General features: G+C 41.5%; 1 protein-coding gene and 1 non-coding gene across 2 annotated transcripts; one reads left to right on the top strand and one right to left on the bottom strand.

The window, feature by feature from the left end:
* Positions 1-6,361: 6,361 nt before the first annotated feature.
* LOC126676013 (small nucleolar RNA R71) lies at positions 6,362-6,469 on the bottom strand. The gene has a single exon (XR_007640191.1). It is a non-coding gene; the product is annotated as a small nucleolar RNA R71 (small nucleolar RNA).
* Positions 6,470-6,688: 219 nt separating this feature from the next.
* LOC126672568 (uncharacterized) lies at positions 6,689-8,427 on the top strand. Its single transcript, XM_050366522.1, has 4 exons — positions 6,689-7,152; positions 7,260-7,317; positions 7,381-7,490; positions 7,596-8,427. The coding sequence occupies exons 1-4, from the start codon at positions 6,689-6,691 to the stop codon at positions 8,425-8,427; spliced, it is 1,464 nt and encodes a 487-aa protein (XP_050222479.1).
* The last annotated feature ends 9,854 nt before the right edge of the window (positions 8,428-18,281 follow it).

Raw genomic sequence — 18,281 nt, 5'->3', positions numbered from 1 at the left:
GTGTTTTGTGTTTCTTATAAAAGGCAAAGATCAACCCACCTCAACAATCCAAGTGCTTTAATGATGGACCAATAGAAAAATTTCAAATCCCCCTCTTTAAGTTGTTTTGCACGGATCGCGACATGCTTGGTCTTTGTGTTGCTCAATCCGTGCAAAAAGCTGGGAATAATTTGCTTCCCACTTTTATGATGCGTGCATCCCAACTTATCCAAGTGTGCACGAATCGTGCAATGCACAGAAGAAAGATTCTGAATTTTCTTTTTTCGCATATCTCCTACACACCACAACCAAAACACACCGGCGTTATCTTGAACAAAAATACGGAAATTAAACATCAAAACTACTAAAAAGAAAATGAACTTAAAAACCAAATTGAAGCACTAAACACGAACCTCTTGGGATTGCCTCCCAAGTACGCTTGTTTCAAGTCGAAAGCTCGACCGTCATTCTTTAGAGCTCAAGTAGGGGGGAGGGGTCGAGATAACATTGCTCCCTAATTTGAATCGTCAAGGGCCCCAAGTAAGGCTTGCAACGGTGTCCGTTTACCTTAAACATTGCACCACCTTGATTCTCCAACTCAATGGCACCATGATCCGCCACACTCCGAATCTTAAATGGCCCACTCCATCGGGACTTAAGCTTACCCGAAAACAATTTCAACCTCGAATTGTAAACCAAAACATAGGTTCCTACTTCAAAAGTTTTGTAGGAAATGTGGGCATCATGCCAACGCTTGGTCTTCTCCTTATAGAGCTTTGCATTATCATATGCCGGGAACCGGAATTCCTCCAATTCATTCAATAGCAACAAGCGTTTTTCCCCCGCCGCTTTAAGATCAAAGTTCAACTTTTTAATCGCCCAATAGGCCCGGTGCTCCAACTCCAAGGGTAAATGGCATGCTTTCCCATATACAATGCGATAAGGGGTCATACCTAATGGCGTTTTGAATTCCGTGCGATATGCCCACAAAGCATCATCAAGTTTCAAACTCCAATCCTTGCGAGTACCATTCACAGTCTTCTCTAATATCCACTTCAACTCCCGGTTGGCGATCTCAACTTGCCCACTTGTTAGGGGATGGTAGGGGGTAGCAACCCGGTGATACACATTATACTTCTTCATTAAAGCATCAAATTGACGGCTGCAAAAATGGGAACCACCGTCACTAATAATAACCCGCGGGGTACCGAACCTATTCATCAACCTCTTAAGATACCACAGAACCCCTTTGGCGTTATTAGTAGGTAAAGCCTCCGCTTCCACCCATTTCTAAACACATCATACACTGACTAGAATATATTGGTTCCCATGCAACATCGGGAACGGCACCATGAAATCAATCCCTCAGACATCAAAAATCTCTACCTCTTGCACGGAAGTCAAGGGCATCTCATCCCTCTTAGAAATGTTTCCAACCCGTTGGCACTTATCACAATGGCTTACGAAGTCCTTAGCATCACGAAATAAAGCAGGCAAAAAGAACCAGCTCTCTAACACCTTAGCGGCAGTTCTCGCCACTTCATAATGACCGGAGTAGTCAGATGTGTGATAAGCACTCAAGATGGGAAACCTCTCTTTCAAAGCAACACATCGCCTCAACATCCCGTCTCCATATTCCTTAAATAAATACGGTTCATCCTAAAGTAATCTCTTGGCATCGGAAAGGAACTTCTTCCGTTAATGGTGCATCAAATCCGGGGGCATCACATTGGAAGAAAGAAAATTATCTATATCGGCATACCATGGCGTTTCCACTTCCCGAATCATCATCAGTGTTTCGTCCGGAAACCACTCATTAATCTCCATACCCATAGGAATTGGCTCCAGATTCTCAAATCTTGATAGGTGGTCCAGTAACACATTCTCCGTGCCCTTTTTGTCCCGGATCTCTATGTCGAATTCTTGCATCAGGAAGATCCAACGGATGAGTCTTGAATTTGCATCTTGCTTGGTGAAAAGATACTTCAACGCGGCATAGTCGGTGTAAATGATACACTTAGATCCAAGAAAGTATTGCCAAAATTTATCCAAGGCAAAAACTATCGTTAACATCTCCTTCTCGGTAGTAGCATAATTGAGTTGCACTCCCGCCATGGTCCGGCTTGCATAGTAAACTACATGCTCCCGTTTATCCTTTCTTTGTCCCAACACACAACCCAAGGGTTGATCACTCGCATCGCACATAAGTTCAAAGGGAAAACTCCAATTCGGAGATGAAATTATAGGAGCGGTCACAAGCGCCTCCTTTAGCTTCGCAAAAGCAACATGACATTCTTTCGTAAACTCAAAAGGAGCATCCTTTACAAGAAAACTCATTAAAGGTCTCACAATAGATGAAAAATTCTTGATAAATCGGCGATAGAACCCCACATGGCCCAAGAATGCTCGGACTCCTCTAACCGTGCCCGGAGCAGCTAACTTCTCAATAACCTCTGTCGTCGCTCTATTAACCTCAATACCCGCTTCCGATATCTTATGCCCAAGTATGATCCCCTCTTCAACCATAAAATGACATTTTTCCCAATTTAGCACTAAGTTGGTCTCCTCACATCGTGCCAACATACGCTCAAGATTTTCCAAACAACCATCAAAAGAATCGCCAAAAACCAAAAAATCATCCATAAATACCTCCATTATATCCTCCACCATGTCATTGAAGATCGAGGTCATACAACATAGAAAAATTGCGGGAGCATTACACTATCCAAAAGGCATTCGCTTATAAGTAAAAGTACCGTAGGGGCAAGTGAAGGTCGTCTTTTCTTGGTCCTCCGGGAACATGAGTATTTGATTATACCTGGAGTACCCGTCGAGAAAGCAATAGTACTTGTGGCCCGCCACTCTTTCAAGCATTTGATCAATGAATGGTAGTGGAAAATGGTCCTTTCGAGTCTCCGCATTTAGCTTCCGGTAATCAATACACACTCTCCATCCCGTCAACGTTCGGGTTGAGATTTGCTCCCCCTTGTCATTTTCCTCAATAGTCATACTACCTTTCTTGGGCACACATTGGATAGGGCTCACCCATCCGCTATCAGAGATAGGATAGATGATCCCGGCATCTAAAAGATTCACTATCTCCTTGTGCACCACCTCTTTCATGTTGGGGTTCAACCTCCATTATCTTTGAGTACATTTCTTGGAATCATCCTCAGGTGGATCTTATGCATCACCACTTGAGGACTTATCCCTCTAATATTTGAGATTTGCCATCCCATGGCTAACACATGTTTCTTCACTACTTGCACTACCCGCTTCTCTTGAGCGTCCGAAAGCTTGTTACAAATGATGATGGGAAGCGTCTTTTTTTCTCCCAAAATGGCATACCGGAGATGAGGAGGTAGAGGTTTCATCTTAGCTTGGGGCCTCAGAAGATGGAGGTGTGATTCCCCCATTCTTAAACAAAACTTCCGATTTAGGTTCATCTTCATCATTGTACTCATCCTCAAGATCATCGGATTGGGAAACAACTCGCTTTACTTCAAAAAATTCGAGCTTCTCCTCTTCAGTTCCTTGCACGGATCGAGCAACATGACATAAGGGGGTTGCACAATCTGTGCAACGATCAGGTTCACAAACTGCTTCTCTTCCCTTTTCTGCATGATCCGAGACACCAAAATTGAAGGGGTGTCTCGATTCGTGCAACAGCTTAAGGTCCTCCGTTTCATGCACTTTAAAATCCAAACCCCGGTTCAACACTTCCAAGTTTGCTTCAAGTTGTTCTTCCATATTTCATCCACTAAATCCACTCTCATGCAATCTTCCTCCTCGATGGTACCCCTCATGACTTTCTTCATATCAAACTCAACTGTATCTTCATCATTTCTCAAAGTCAATTTCCCACCGTGCACATCAATCAAAGCTCTCCCGGTGTTTATAAAGGGTCGCCCTATGATCATTGGGCATTATTTTTCGACCGCATAATCCAAGATAACAAAGTCAACCGAGAATATTGATAGGAGCAGAATACTCCTATGATTTGTAGTTATTTTCGTATGCTTTCGCTACATTTTATCATGCTCTTCGGTTGTTTCATATGACTTGTTGTATGTGTGAGCATTGTAGGGAAATAAAGCATTATGAAGTATTTTGGGGCTAAAAGGAGCAAGAATCAACAAATCGGAGAAAGGTCGAAGCATTGGATTGAAAAGAGGATGAAAGCACATTCGGGAATCTGACCTCGCTGCACTAATTGATGCATTTGGACCAGTTAGAAGCTCCCAATGAAATTGTGTTCCTCATAAGAGTTGAAGTAGACATCCTAAGCTTTCCAAGAGTTTACGAATCATCTCATTTGGAGTTTTCTACAAGACGTTATGAAGATTTGAAGTCAGCGGTTCTGCAGCGGAGTCGAAGGAAGTGCTCGATAGAGCACTTCAAGCCTTGCTCGATAGAGAAAAGCTCTCGGTTTCTCTGCTCTATCGAGCAAGGACAAAAATTGGGCTTAAAAGGCTTTTTCTCACCTCAAGACAAGGTGGACCCATTTCCAGATTTGGCTAGACATAACTATAGTACTAGGAGTAAACTTTCTACTTGTGTAAGCCCTATATAAGGCAATTTTATCTTCAAATTAGGTTAGAAAATATTCCATAGAAATAACTTTGAGAGCTTTTTGAATATTCTCCTTATTTTAGTAAACTCTAGGGCTTTGAGCCATCTTCTTCAAGTAGTATTTACTCCATTGTTGAATGATATAGCTTTTTAATTGAAGATTGTGTTTCTTATTTATGGATTGAAGAGTTATCTTATTATTGAATGTTCTCATTAGTTGTCTCTACAAGGTAATTAATACTCTATCTATAATGCTTTATCATTCTTATTTTGTGATTGTTGTTGATTTAGCCATGGTTGGCTAAATCCCCTTGTTCGGGGGTTGGAATGAAGCTTAGTTAAATGCATGATTTGGGTTAGGGTTTGGGTTTATTGTTGTTCTAATTGATATTCTTAATGCTTGTTTTAGATTAGCTACCTAAAGCATGATTCTAGGTTGGTTAACACTTTGAGAGAAGGTTAATTAATTGGATAGATTAATTAGGATCCTAATTGATGACACCATGAGAGTGGGTTACGGATTAGGAAACCTTAGAGTTGATTGTTAATCATTAATTGGCTTGTTAATCTTGTTCAGTGCCACGAGAGTGGATTAGGCTTGGTTAGTTGGTTTGTTTGTGGTTTTGTAGCTCTTTGAGGCTTGAGAGAGCGGGAGTTATCCATTAGGAATGCTCGGTTTGCGTTTTGTTGCCTTAGACCCGATTCCCGAGATTGCATGACCTAGGTGGAGTTTTGACCTCCAAACCTCTTTTATCATTTGAATTCTCGTTAATTGTAATCGCTTAAGTCTTTTATAGTTGGTAATTAGTTGTTAATTGCAAGTTTCTTGTTAGTTAATTGTTAGTTGTTAGAATTTGTCACCTAAAACCAATCTTTAATTGTTGCTTTCCGAATTGGAATTCAAGATCATAATTCATTCACTTTAAACCTTTAGTCCTCGTGGGATCGACATCTGACTTCCGGATTTACTATGAGTTGGGTTTATTCTCAACAAGTTTTTGGCGCCGTTGCCGGGGACTAGGTTGCGTTTAATTGATTGAAAGTATTTTGAACTTCTGTCGAGTTAGCTTAATTTTCTGTTTTTACTTTTATTGTTCGTTTTTGCTTTTTCGTGATTTACGCTCGGTTTTTTTGTTGTTGCTTGTGTAGGGAATTGTTCTTTGTGTATGCACAATACACGACGAGCCAATCTTCCACTCGAACCGTTTCAAGATAACCTTGGTAGCTTCGAAAGAGGCGTGAACGAAGAGCCCGGATTCCTTTAGTTATGGATGGTGACGGGCATGATTATGAGGTTGAAGAAGGGTTCGATCCTCTAGTGGACGAAGGGGAACAACAATATCCACCCCCTCCTCCACTCGAGAATGTGAATCAACAAAGGCACCAAGAGCACCCAAGGGATGCTCGCCCTCGAATGCACCCGCAAGTGCAAAACCAACCAAGACAAACTTTGGGCGAGTTTTTCTTGCCGGATGTGGACAACGCTACTTTCGGATGCTTCGCGATGCCGGTTCAAGCGGCAACTTTTGAGATCAAGCCGAGTACTATCCAACTCTTGGAGAACCGTTGTGCTTTCTATGGGTCGAAGCATGAGGATCCAAATGCCCACATAGCCAAATTCTTGGGTGTTCTTAACACATTCAAGCTTCATGGGATAACCGCGGACCAAATCAAGCTTCGGATGTTCCCATTCTCCTTGAGGGACAAAGCTAGTTTGTGGCTCCAATCTCTACCCAACGAATCGATCCACACTTGGCGGGAGTTAGCTCAAGCTTTTCTTAACAAGTACTTTCCACATGGCAAGACAACAAAGCTCACCAAAGACATTCTCGAGTTTGTGCAATTCGACGGGGAGTCACTCTATGAAGCATGGGAGCGCTTCAAGGACTTACAAAGAAGTGTCCCCCATCATAAGCTTAACAAGGAGCATGTGATTCAAATCTTTTATGATGCAACGAATGTCACTACTAGAGCTATTATTGACGCGGCTTCGGGTGGATCTTTGATGCAAAAGACGTATGAAGAGGCTCTTGAGTTGGTAGAGAAGTTAGTCATGGTTAGTAGCACATGGGGGCCGATAGAGAGAAGAGCAGTGCCAAGTCAAAAGTCGGTAATGACTCCTGATCAAGTTAGATAGATGGAGGCTATCAAAGCGACAAATGCTTCACTTCAAGCGCAAGTGGATGCCTTGAAGAAACAAGTTGCTCCAAGAAATGCTCCGATGGCCTATGTCCAAGTAGGATGCGAGTTTTGTGGGGATTTCAACCACTCGGGGGGCGAATGCCTAGTTACGGGGCAAAGTATGAGTGAGCAAGTGAACTATATCGGGGGTCAAAGGCAAGCCAATGATCCTTATTCCAACACTTATAACCCCGGATGGAGGAATCATCCAAATTTCGGGTGGAGAAATGAAGAGGGGCAAGGCAATGCTCAAGGGTCTAATCAAGTGGGCTCAAGCTTCCAAAGCAACAATAGGCCCCCACAACAACAAGGTCACTATCAAGGAAACCCACACCATGGGAACAATTACGGTGGTAGACCACAACATTCTCCCGGTTTCCAACAACCACGGAACACGGATGAGGGAATGTGCTTGCCAAGGTACTTGAGAAATTGGAAAAAATGGAGCAAAGGGAGAAAAACCAAGCTTCCACTATTCATCATTTGGAAACCCAAATTTCTCAAATGGCTATCTCACTTCAAGGTAGACCTCAAGGGGGATTGCCATCCACTACGGAGAATAACCCTAGAGAACATGTTAAGGCGGTAGAGCTCCGAAGTGGGAGAAACCTTGAGAAAGCCAATGGGAAGAAGCATGTTGTTGAGGAGGATGAGCCTCAAATTGTGATTGATATAGAAAGCTCAATCCAAGAGCTACCAAGGGAGCGTGAGGAAGTGGCTATCGAGGTTGAAGAGCTTTATGTGAGGCCGCCACCGCCGTTTGTACCACCGGTCCCATTTCCAAGCCGGTTAAGGAAAGCTCAAGGGAACGAAAAATTTCATAAGTTCCTTGAGATTTTCAAGAAGTTGCAAATTAATCTTAGCTTGGCGGATGCACTACGTGAGATGCCACAATATGCCAAGTTCTTGAAGGATATCATCACCAACAAAAGAAGTTGGGATAGTGACGCAACGGTTCCCATTCCGGAAGTGTGTAGCTCCATTATTTTGAATGATTTACCGGCTAAGTTGAAGGACCCAGGGAGTTTTTCTATACCTTGCACTATAGGAAATATGAGTTCTATAAATTGCCTATGTGATCTTGGTGCTAGCATTAATCTTATGCCTTTAACTCTTTTCAGGACACTTTGTGGAGACCAAACCGTGAAAAGCACCTCGATGGTACTCCAACTAGCGGATCATTTGTTGAAAAGGCCGTTTGGGATTGTTGAGGATGTGCTTGTCAAGGTAGATGAATTCATCTTTCCGGTTGATTTTGTTATCTTGAACTATGCGGTTGATAAGGAGTGCCCAATGATCTTAGGGCGACCCTTCTTGAACACCGGAAGGGCTTTCATTGATGTGCATGGTGGGAAATTGACCTTGCGGATTGATGAAGAAACGGTTGTGTTTGATATGAAGAAGGGTATGAGGGGTACCATCGAGGAGGAGGATTGCATGGGGATTGATGTGATTGATGAGATTGTGGAAGAGCAACTCCAGGAAAATGTGCAATTGTTGAACGAAGTAAAGAGGGTAGAAATTTGTCCTCAACAAATCTCTCAAGTTTCGTTTCATTTCGGGATTGCGGATGATGAATACACCGAAGAGGATGAACCTAAGCCGGAAAATTTGAACAAGAGCAATGGTGTGACTCCACCATCTTCCGAGTTACCGGCAATTGTTGAGATGAAGCCACTTCCGTCTCATCTCTGATATACCTTTGTTGGGGAGAATGAGACCTTGCCGATAATCATCTCGAACAACCTTTCCAAGGATCAAGAGAGGAGGGTTGTGAAAGTAGTGAAAGAGCATGTGTTAGCCATGGGGTGGCAAATCTCCGACATCGAGGCATAAGTCCTCAAGTGGTGATGCACAAGATCCACCTTGAGCATGAAGCCAAGAAGTGTACTCAAAGGCAAAGAAGATTGAACCCTAACATGAAAGAGGTTGTGCACAAGGAAATAGTGAAGCTTCTAGACGCCGAGATTATTTATCCGATTTCCGATAGTGGTTGGGTTAGTCCGGTTCAATGCGTACCTAAGAAGGGAGGAATGACGGTAGTAGAGAACGAGAAAGGGGAACAAATCTCTACAAGAACGGTTACCGGGTGGAGAGTTTGTATCGACTATCGAAGGTTGAACGCGGAGACTAGAAAGGACCACTACCCGCTACCATTCATTGATCAAATGCTTGAAAGGGTGGCGGGTCACAAGTATTATTGCTTTCTCGATGGATACTCCGGCTACGACCAAACTTTGATCTTTCCGGATGACCAAGAGAAGACAACGTTCACTTGCCCCTACGGTATGTTTGCTTATAGACGGATGCCATTTGGATTGTGTAATGCCCCCGCAACCTTTCAACGTTGCATGACCTCAATCTTCAATGATATGGTGGAGGATATAATGGAGGTATTTATGGACGATTTCTCCGTTTTTGGTGATTCATTTGATGGTTGCTTGGCTAATCTTGAGCGAGTGTTGGCACGATGTGAGGAGACCAACTTGGTGCTTAATTGGGAGAAATGCCATTTTATGGTAGAAGAGGGTATTGTGCTTGGGCATAGGATCTCGGAAGCGGGTATCGAAGTTGATAGAGCGAAGACGGAGGTTATTGAGAAGCTAGTTGCTCCGGTCACGGTTAAAGGGGTCCGGGCATTCTTGGGCCACGCGGGTTTTTACCGACGGTTCATTAAGGATTTTTCATCTATTGCAAGGCCCCTCACAAGTTTGTTAGTGAAGGATGCTCCTTTTGATTTTACCAAAGAGTGTCATGAAGCCTTTGAGAAATTGAAAGAGGCTCTTGTGACCGCACCTATTATTTCATCTCCGGATTGGAGTTTGCCCTTTGAACTTATGTGTGATGCAAGCGACCAAGCTTTGGGATGCGTATTGGGTCAAAGGAAGTATAAGAAGGTGCATGTGATATACTATGCAAGCCGGACCATGGCGGGAGCTCAACTCAATTACACCACTACCGAGAAAGAGATGTTGGCGGTAGTCTTTGCCTTGGACAAGTTCCGGCAATATTTGCTTGGATCGAAGTCCATAATCTATACCGATCATGCCGCCTTGAGATATCTCTTCACTAAACAAGACGCAAAGCCTAGTCTTATTCGATGGATTCTCCTAATGCAAGAGTTTGATATAGAGATCCGAGACAAGAAAGGAACAGAGAGTGTGGTGGCGGACCACCTATCGAGATTCTAGAATCCGGAACCAATTCCTATTGGTGTGGAGATTAATGAGCGGTTTCCGGACGAAACGCTCATAATGATTCGGGAAGTGGAAACACCGTGGTATGCCGATTTTTCTAATTACCTTTCGTCGGAAGTCATGCCTCCGGGGATGACATCTCATTAAAGAAAGAAGTTCTTGTCCGACGTTAAAAGGTATTTATGGAATGAACCTTTCTTGTTTAAAGTTTGTGGGGACGGGATGCTATGGCGGTGTATGGCCTTGGGAGAAGTGATGCCTATTTTATTATCTTGTCATGAAGCCGGCCATTATGGATCGGCAAGAACCGCCGCTAGAGTGCTTGAAAGCGGGTTCTTTTGGCCTACGTTGTTTCGGGATGCGAAGGATTTTGTCGACCATTGTGACCGATGTCAACGGGTGGGTAACATATCCAAACGTGATGAAATGCCTTTGACCTCGATTCAAGAAGTGGAGATATTTGATGTGTGGGGAATTGATTTTATGGGGCCCTTTCCGGTTTCATTCAAAAACCAATACATTTTGGTGTGTGTCGATTATGTTTCGAAATGGGTGGAAGCGGAGGCTTTTCCCACTAACGACGCCAAGGTGGTATTAAACTTCATAAAGAGGGTAGTGAACCGTTTTGGGACTCCTAGAGTGATTATTAGTGACGGTGGCTCGCATTTTTGCAACCGGCAATTTGAAGCTCTTATGAGAAAGTATAATGTGCACCATCGAGTAGCCACTCCTTATCACCAAACGAGTGGCCAAGTTGAGGTTTCGAACCGTAAATTGAAAAGAATTCTCGAGAAGACGGTGAATGGGTCCCGGAAAGATTGGTCATTGAAATTGGATGATGCATTGTGGGCTTATAGAACGGCCTACAAAACTCCACTTGGGATGTCTCCGTTTCGTATTGTCTATGGGAAGGCGTGTCATCTTCCATTAGAACTTGAGCATCGAGCGTATTGGGCAGTAAAGAAGTTGAACTTTGATTTTAAAGCGGCGGGAGAGAAGCGGTTGCTTCAATTGAATGAGTTAGATGAATTTCGCTTCATGGCATATGAGAACACAAATCTCTATAAAGAGAAAACGAAGCGATGGCATGATGCTCACATCTCCCCAAAGGTGTTAGAGGTTGGTTCGTTTGTACTTCTTTACAATTCACGTTTGAGGTTGTTTCCAGGTAAATTGAAATCTCGATTGAGTGGCCCATTCAAAATCCGGAATGTGGTGAATCACGGTGCGGTGGAATTGGAGAACTCTAAGGGTGAGACTTTCAAGGTTAATGGCCACCGGTGCAAACCGTATCTTGGACCCTTGACGAACCGAGTGGAAGATGAGATTGGGAGGCATTCCCAAGAGGTTCGATTTAATGTTTTTCTTTTTGTTATTTTTCTTTAGTTGTTTAAAGTATATATCTTTGCAAATTTTTATCTCTTTTGTTCAAGATAATGCCGGGTATGTCTGATTTTGATGTATAGGTATTTCGGGCGACGAATGAGAAAAAAAAATCAATTTTGCAGCCTCTTGGAGGCTACTCGATCGAGCAGACCCAAGGAGGGAAAAAAAAAATTTAAAAAAAAAAAGAGGGGGGAATTTTTTTTTGAATTTTTTTTTAAAAAAAAGGTGGGAGTTTGAATTTTTCATTGAATTTTGGTGGGAAGCACATAGATAGGTGGTGTGGCATGATTTGAGCCTTTCAATAAATAATCATTTTCACTTGGATAGGTGAGTTGGCAACATCTCTAACCTTTCATTTCAAATCTTAACTTCAAATGTGTTTCTTTGAAATTCTTTACTTTAAAAGCCTACCTTCACCTCATCTTCTTCCTCACTTTTCCCCCTAAAATAAAAATCTCTACACTTCTTCATCTTCTCTTTAAGCCAAAATTCCACCATATTTTTTTTATTGGTTTTTTGTTGTTGCTTTATTTTCAACATGGGCCACACAAAGAAACCAACCTTTTCCCATGGCAATCCTCAAGCTCCACAAGAACCACCTCTTAGAGCAATCCGCTCTTCAAAGAAAACAACCACCTCCGGTGCAAGAATAGTCATTACCAACACCCCGGCTTCTCTCACAAAGCGATTTAAGGCTCCTTTCACCATCCGTTCCGTTGAGGAAGGAGAGCGGTACGATAAGTTAGTTGCTAGAGAAATCACAAAGCCATATCAAATAGATTGGGATACTTTAAGGAGCTTGTTTATTTTTGACAAGGTGCAAACTTTTCTCTACCAACTTGAGTTAGTTAAATTGGCGGAGCTTCCCCATGAGTTCAATCGGGATTTGACTTATGAGTTTTTTTACCACGTTAAAGTCAAAAGAGGGAAGCAAAACCGACATTGAATATCGGCTTAATGGGGAGGAATGCACGTACAGCATTGAGGAGTTGGAGGAAGAATTTGAGATGGCGAATTCGGGGTGGAAGGAACTTCCATCTGAAAACGAGATTACGGTGCATTCAATTTGGAAAAAGCTATCGGGCCTTGAGACGTACCTTTCCACTTCCGCCAAGATCAATGATGTCAAAGACGCCGGTTGTGTGGTAGTCATGAAGTGGTTCGGCCACACCTTTTGCCGAAGACATGAGTATAGTAAAGTGGTAAAGGAGGATTTGGTGGCCTACAATGCAATGTTGCATCCGGAAAAATATGATTATCAAGTGAACACCGCTCACCGGTTTATGCAAATGTTGAAGGCGTGTCCGGCGCAATCTAAAAAAATCGGCTTTGGGTGGTTTGTGACTTATCTAGCTCGGAAGGTGGAGAGCATTAATTAGGATGAGGTGGAATTAGAAGCACCAAAAATGATTGACATGGATCATTTACGGATATCCAAATTTGTCAAGGCCGACGGGATTGTGCCTTATTGGAAGAGAGGTGTTTATTTGGCCCGCCGTGGTAAAGCGGTACCCGTAGAAGAGCTAAATGATGAGCAAGAGCCACAAAGCAATGAGCCGCGGGCGAGTCCCCAAAAAGATAAGCATGTGGCGGAATCTAGTGCGCAAGGTGAGGAGCAACTTCCGGAGGGGGAGAATTGGCCCGGAACCGAATTCCAAAGGGATCCACCACAAGCCCCGGGCGACTTTGAGGCGGAACAACGCCGATTCATGAAAGAACAAAGGCACATGTGGAAATATATTCGGGCTAGACAAAGGCGCCAAGAAGAAAAATTGAGGGATTACTTCAATGCCCAAGGAGGGCTGCATTACCCATCTTCAACGCCATCTCCGGAACCCCCGGTGTTTGATTAGCAAGATTTGATTTCTACAACTCTTTCTCATTCAATTTCACGCTTTATTTTTATTTCATGCTTAGGGACTCAACTAGAAATAGTGTGAGGAGGGTTGGTGTGAAATTGTATCTTGTTTTATCTTATTTTAGGATTTATTGCTTTATGTTGTTTCATTTTATGTTGTGTTGTGTCGCCTCAAACCAAAAATTCGAGATTTCAAGATGGTTGAATGCTTTTGTACGAATTTTGGTTTGATGGATTTGTTTTGGAGTAAGATGCCTTGTTAGGTAATTTTTGTTGTCTCCCTTTGATCACTAAATCTTTGGCTTGTAGTATGTTAAGCTTGATTAGTGATTTTAGCATTTTGAAGTTTTTCAACAAATGTACTCACCGATTAATGAAAATGTTGAATATTTGCATCTTTTGTCAACAATTAATAGTGTATGCTTGTCTAATGAAAGTCAATTTGTGTGACTTGTTTTGATGATATTAGAGTACTACCATTTGTTAAATTTTGACCAACTCTAGCATGATTATTGAACATGAGGCGGATGCATGATATGTGTTTCAAATTGTCAAATTTGTGTTAATTTCGAAAAAGATTGTGGACATAATTGGAATGTTTGTCATAGGAATTAAGTAACTATATGCATGACACTTCTTTGATTGATATATTCGAGCCTATTGTTTTTTGTGTATAAGTGTCGGAATTCCTAGAACTTGCTCGGTGTCCGGTTAAGATTACATTGTTGAGTGTTGATAACTTAGATGACTATGGCATTAGGATCACACAATTCAAAAGACAACTTAAAAGCCTATCCCATTTTCATTAGTTAGCACAATTTTGAGCTTAAACCTTTTCTTGACTAACCACACAACTACACATTTAACCTTTCAACAATTTACCTCTTTAAACACCCGAATTTAACTTGAATAACTTAAGAGTAAGAAAAATGTGATACTAGCTCGATGTATTAGCAAGAAAAGTGAACTAGTGCCATAAATATAAAGTAATGTCTTGAAGAAAAAGAAAGAAAAAACAAAAGAAAGAAAGAATAAAGAAAGTTGAGAAATAGAAAAGGAAAAATGAAAAGAAAAAAAAAGAGAAAAAGAAAAAAAGAAAAAAAAGGCATGTGGGAAAAAAAGAAAGTAGTTCACTTGTATAAAGTTCCGAGTTTAGATCATTGCTAGTAATTGAAGCGTTTTTGTTGTTCAAGTTTAATTTTAGCCGAATATCCTAATTTCCTACCCAAACCCTTAACCAAGTTACAACCTTTCAAAAGTCCATATGATAAGTAGTCAATTACCGAACTAAGTAGTGGAGACCGAACTAAGAGCAAGCCTATGGTGAAGTCCCAAATATTTTGGTGCTTAATTTTTCATACCCAAAACACTTGAGCGTTAGAGTGAAACCCTTGTGAGAAAACGTTTGCTTAATGCCTATGATTGATATGCCATGCTTGCCATGTTTTGAGTTAGCCAAATGTTCGCATGTCCCGCCTATGATTGTAATATATGATTGTTTTGAGTAACACTTCATTGACATGGTTGTAGCCTCAATATCATAGGAACATGTCACTATAATTGAATACATCATTTGTTTGCATGCCTTTTGGTTGTTGACATTGGATGTTTTGCCTTCACGCTTTCATCGGTCGGGAGTATGGTTGTGACATGTTCAAGTCATTAAGGTCACTAATCTTGTAACTTTAGTAAGATACATATCTTGTTTGGGGACAAGCAAGGATTTAGTGTGAGGAGGTTTGATAGGAGTAGAATACTCCTATGATTTATAGTTATTTTCGTATGCTTTCGCTACATTTTATCATGCTTTTCGGTTGTTTCAGATGACTTATTGTATGTGTGAGCATTGAAGGGAAATGAAGCATTACGAAGTCTTTTGGGGCTAAAAGGAGCAAGAATCAACAAATCGGAGAAAGGTCGAAGCATTGGATTGAAAAAAGGATGAAAGCACATTCGATAATCTGACCTTGCTGCACTAATTGATGCATTTGGACCTGTTAGAAGCTCCCAATGAAATTGTCTTCTTCATAAGATTTGCAGTAGACATCCTAAGCTTTCCAAGGGTTCAAGAATCATCTCATTTGGAGTTTTCTACAAGAAGTTATGAAGATTTGAAGTCAGCGGTTCTGCAGCGGAGTCGAAGGAAGTGCTCGATAGAGCACTTCAAGCCTTGCTCGATAGAGCAAAGCTCTCGGTTTCTCTGCTCTATCCAGCAAGGACAAAAATTGGGCTTAAAAGGCTTTTTCTCACCTCAAGACAAGGTGGACCCATTTCCAGATTTGGCTAGACATAACTATAGTACTAGGAGTAAACTTTCTACTTGTGTAAGCCCTATATAAGGCAATTTTATCTTCAAATTAGGTTAGAAAATATTCCATAGAAATAAATTTGAGAGCTTTTTGAATATTCTCCTTATTTTAGTAAACTCTAGGGCTTTAAGCCATCTTCTTCAAGTAGTATTTACTCCATTGTTGAATGATATTGAAGCTTTTTAATTGAAGATTGTGTTTCTTATTTATGGATTGAAGAGTTATCTTATTATTGAATGTTCTCATTAGCTGTCTCTACAAAGGTAATTAATACTCTATCTTTAATGCTTTATCATTCTTATTTTGTGATTGTTGTTGATTTAGCCATGGTTGGCTAAATCCCCTTGTTTTTTAGGGGTTGGAATGAAACTTAGTTAAATGCATGATTTGGGTTAGGGTTTGGGTTTATTGTTGTTCTAATTGATATTCTTAATGCTTGTTTTAGATTAGCTACCTAAAGCATGATTCTAGGTTGGTTAACACTTGAGAGAAGGTTAATTAATTGGATAGATTAATTAGGATCCTAATTGATGACACCATGAGAGTGGGTTAGAGATTAGGAAACCTTAGAGTTGATTGTTAATCATTAATTGGCTTGTTAATCTTGTTTAGTGCCACGAGAGTGGATTAGGCTTGGTTAGTTGGTTTGTTTGTGGTTTTGTAGCTCTTTGAGACTCGAGAGAGCGGGAGTTATGCATTAGGAACGCTCGGTTCGCGTTTTGTTGCCTTAGACCCGATTCCCAAGATTGCATGACCTAGGTGGAGTTTTGACCTCCAAACCTCTTTTATCATTTGAATTCCCGTTAATTGTAATCGCTTAAGTCTTTTATAGTTGGTAATTAGTTGTTAATTGCAAGTTTTTTATTAGTTAATTGTTAGTTGTTAGAATTTGTCACCTAAAACCAATCTTTAATTGTTGCTTTCCGAATTGGAATTCAAGATCATAATTCATTCATTTTAAACCTTTAGTCCTCGTGGGATCGACATCCGACTTCCGTATTTACTACGAGTTGGGTTTATTCTCAATAAATATGAACTTGTCAACCTTTGCAAGCACATCCTTAGTAATCCCATAAGGCCTCTTTAATGAGTGATCCGCTAGTTGGAGTACTATCGAGGTATTCTTCATGGTTTGATCTCCAAATAGCGTCCTGAAAAGAGTTAACCGCATGAGATTTATACTAGCACCCAAGTCACATAATCAATTGATTGAATTCATATTTCCTATAGTGCAAGATATAGAAAACTTCCTAGGTCTTTCAACTTAGCTGGTAGGTCGCTCAAGATAATTGAGGTACAAACTTCCAAAACGGAAATTGTTGCACCATAATCCCAACTCCGCTTGTTGGTGATGATGTCCTTCAAAAACTTAGCATATTGGGCATCTCCCGTAGTGCATCCGCTAGGCTTAGGCTGATTTGAAGTTTCTTAAATATCTCAAGAAACTTATGAAACTTTTGATTGTCCGGTGCCTTTCTTAGCCGGCTTGGGAATGGTACCTTTGGCACAAAAGGTGGAGGTGGTGGTGGTCTCATATATGGCTCTTCAATATCGATAGCCACCTCCTCACAAGCCTTAGGTAGCTCTTGACTTGAGCTTGTAACATCAATCACCACTTGAGGCTCATCCTTCTCAATCCTTGGCCTCTTGCCATTAGCTTTTTCAAGGTTCTTGCCACTTCTAAGCTCAACCTCTTTAAGTTGCTCCCTTCGATTTTTTTCCGTAGCGGATGACAATCCTCCTTGAGGTCGACCTTGAAGATTGATAGCAAGTTGGGAGATTTAAGTTTCCAAATGGCGGATGGTGGTGGCTTGATTCTTCTCCCTTTTCTCCACCTTATCGAATTTCTCTAATAATTTTGCAAGCATGTTCCTTCATCCATATTCTTTAGGGGTTGAAAACCGGGAGGGTGTTGAAATCTACCACCATAATTGTTCCTATGGCCTTGATTATTATGGTAGTTACCTTGTTGTTGATGTGGAGGTCTATTCCCACCTTGAAAACATGGCCCCGCTTGTTGAGTAATTTGAACATTCCTTTGCCCCTCATTGTTTCTCCACCTAAAGTTTGGATGATTTCTCCAACCGGGGTTGTAGGTGTTAGAATAAAGATCATTGATTTGTCTTTGACCCCCCAATGTAGTTCACTTGCTCACTCATAGCTTGCCATGCAACTAGACATTCCTCCACCCTAACCGCATGAGTATAATCCTCATAAAATTCACATCCCACTTCTACACATGCGACCGGTGCGTTTCTTGGAGGAACTTGTTTTTTGAGGGCATCTAGTTGGGATTGAAGTGAAGCATTAATTGCTTTGATGGCCTCCATCTCCTTTACATGGTCAACAGTCATAACCCACTTTTGACTAGATGGTCTTCTTCTATCCGCGGAGGACCATGTACTACTCACAATGGCCAACTTTTCCACCAATTCAAGAGGCTTTTCCTATGTCTTTTGCATCAAGGATCCTCCCGACACCGAATCTATAAAAGCTCTAGTAGTCTTGATTGTCTGATCATTGAAGATTTGGATCACTTTCTCTTTATTGAGTTGATGATGTGGGACGTTCCTTTGTAAGTCCTTAAACCGCTCCCACGCCTCATAAAGCGACTCCCCCTCAAATTGGACAAAGTCGATTATCTCCTTGGTTAGCCTTGCGGTCTTGCCATGAGGGAAGTATTTGTTGAGAAACACTTGAGCCAAATCCCTCCAATTATAAATTGACTCACTGGGAAGGGATTGAAGCTATAGACTAGCCTTGTCCCTCAAAGAGAAGGGGAACATCCTTAACTTAATT

This window comes from Mercurialis annua, linkage group LG3 (assembly GCF_937616625.2).
Source record: "Mercurialis annua linkage group LG3, ddMerAnnu1.2, whole genome shotgun sequence".
In the NCBI taxonomy this organism is placed as follows: domain Eukaryota; kingdom Viridiplantae; phylum Streptophyta; class Magnoliopsida; order Malpighiales; family Euphorbiaceae; genus Mercurialis; species Mercurialis annua.
This window is presented reverse-complemented; position numbering and strand designations above follow the sequence as displayed.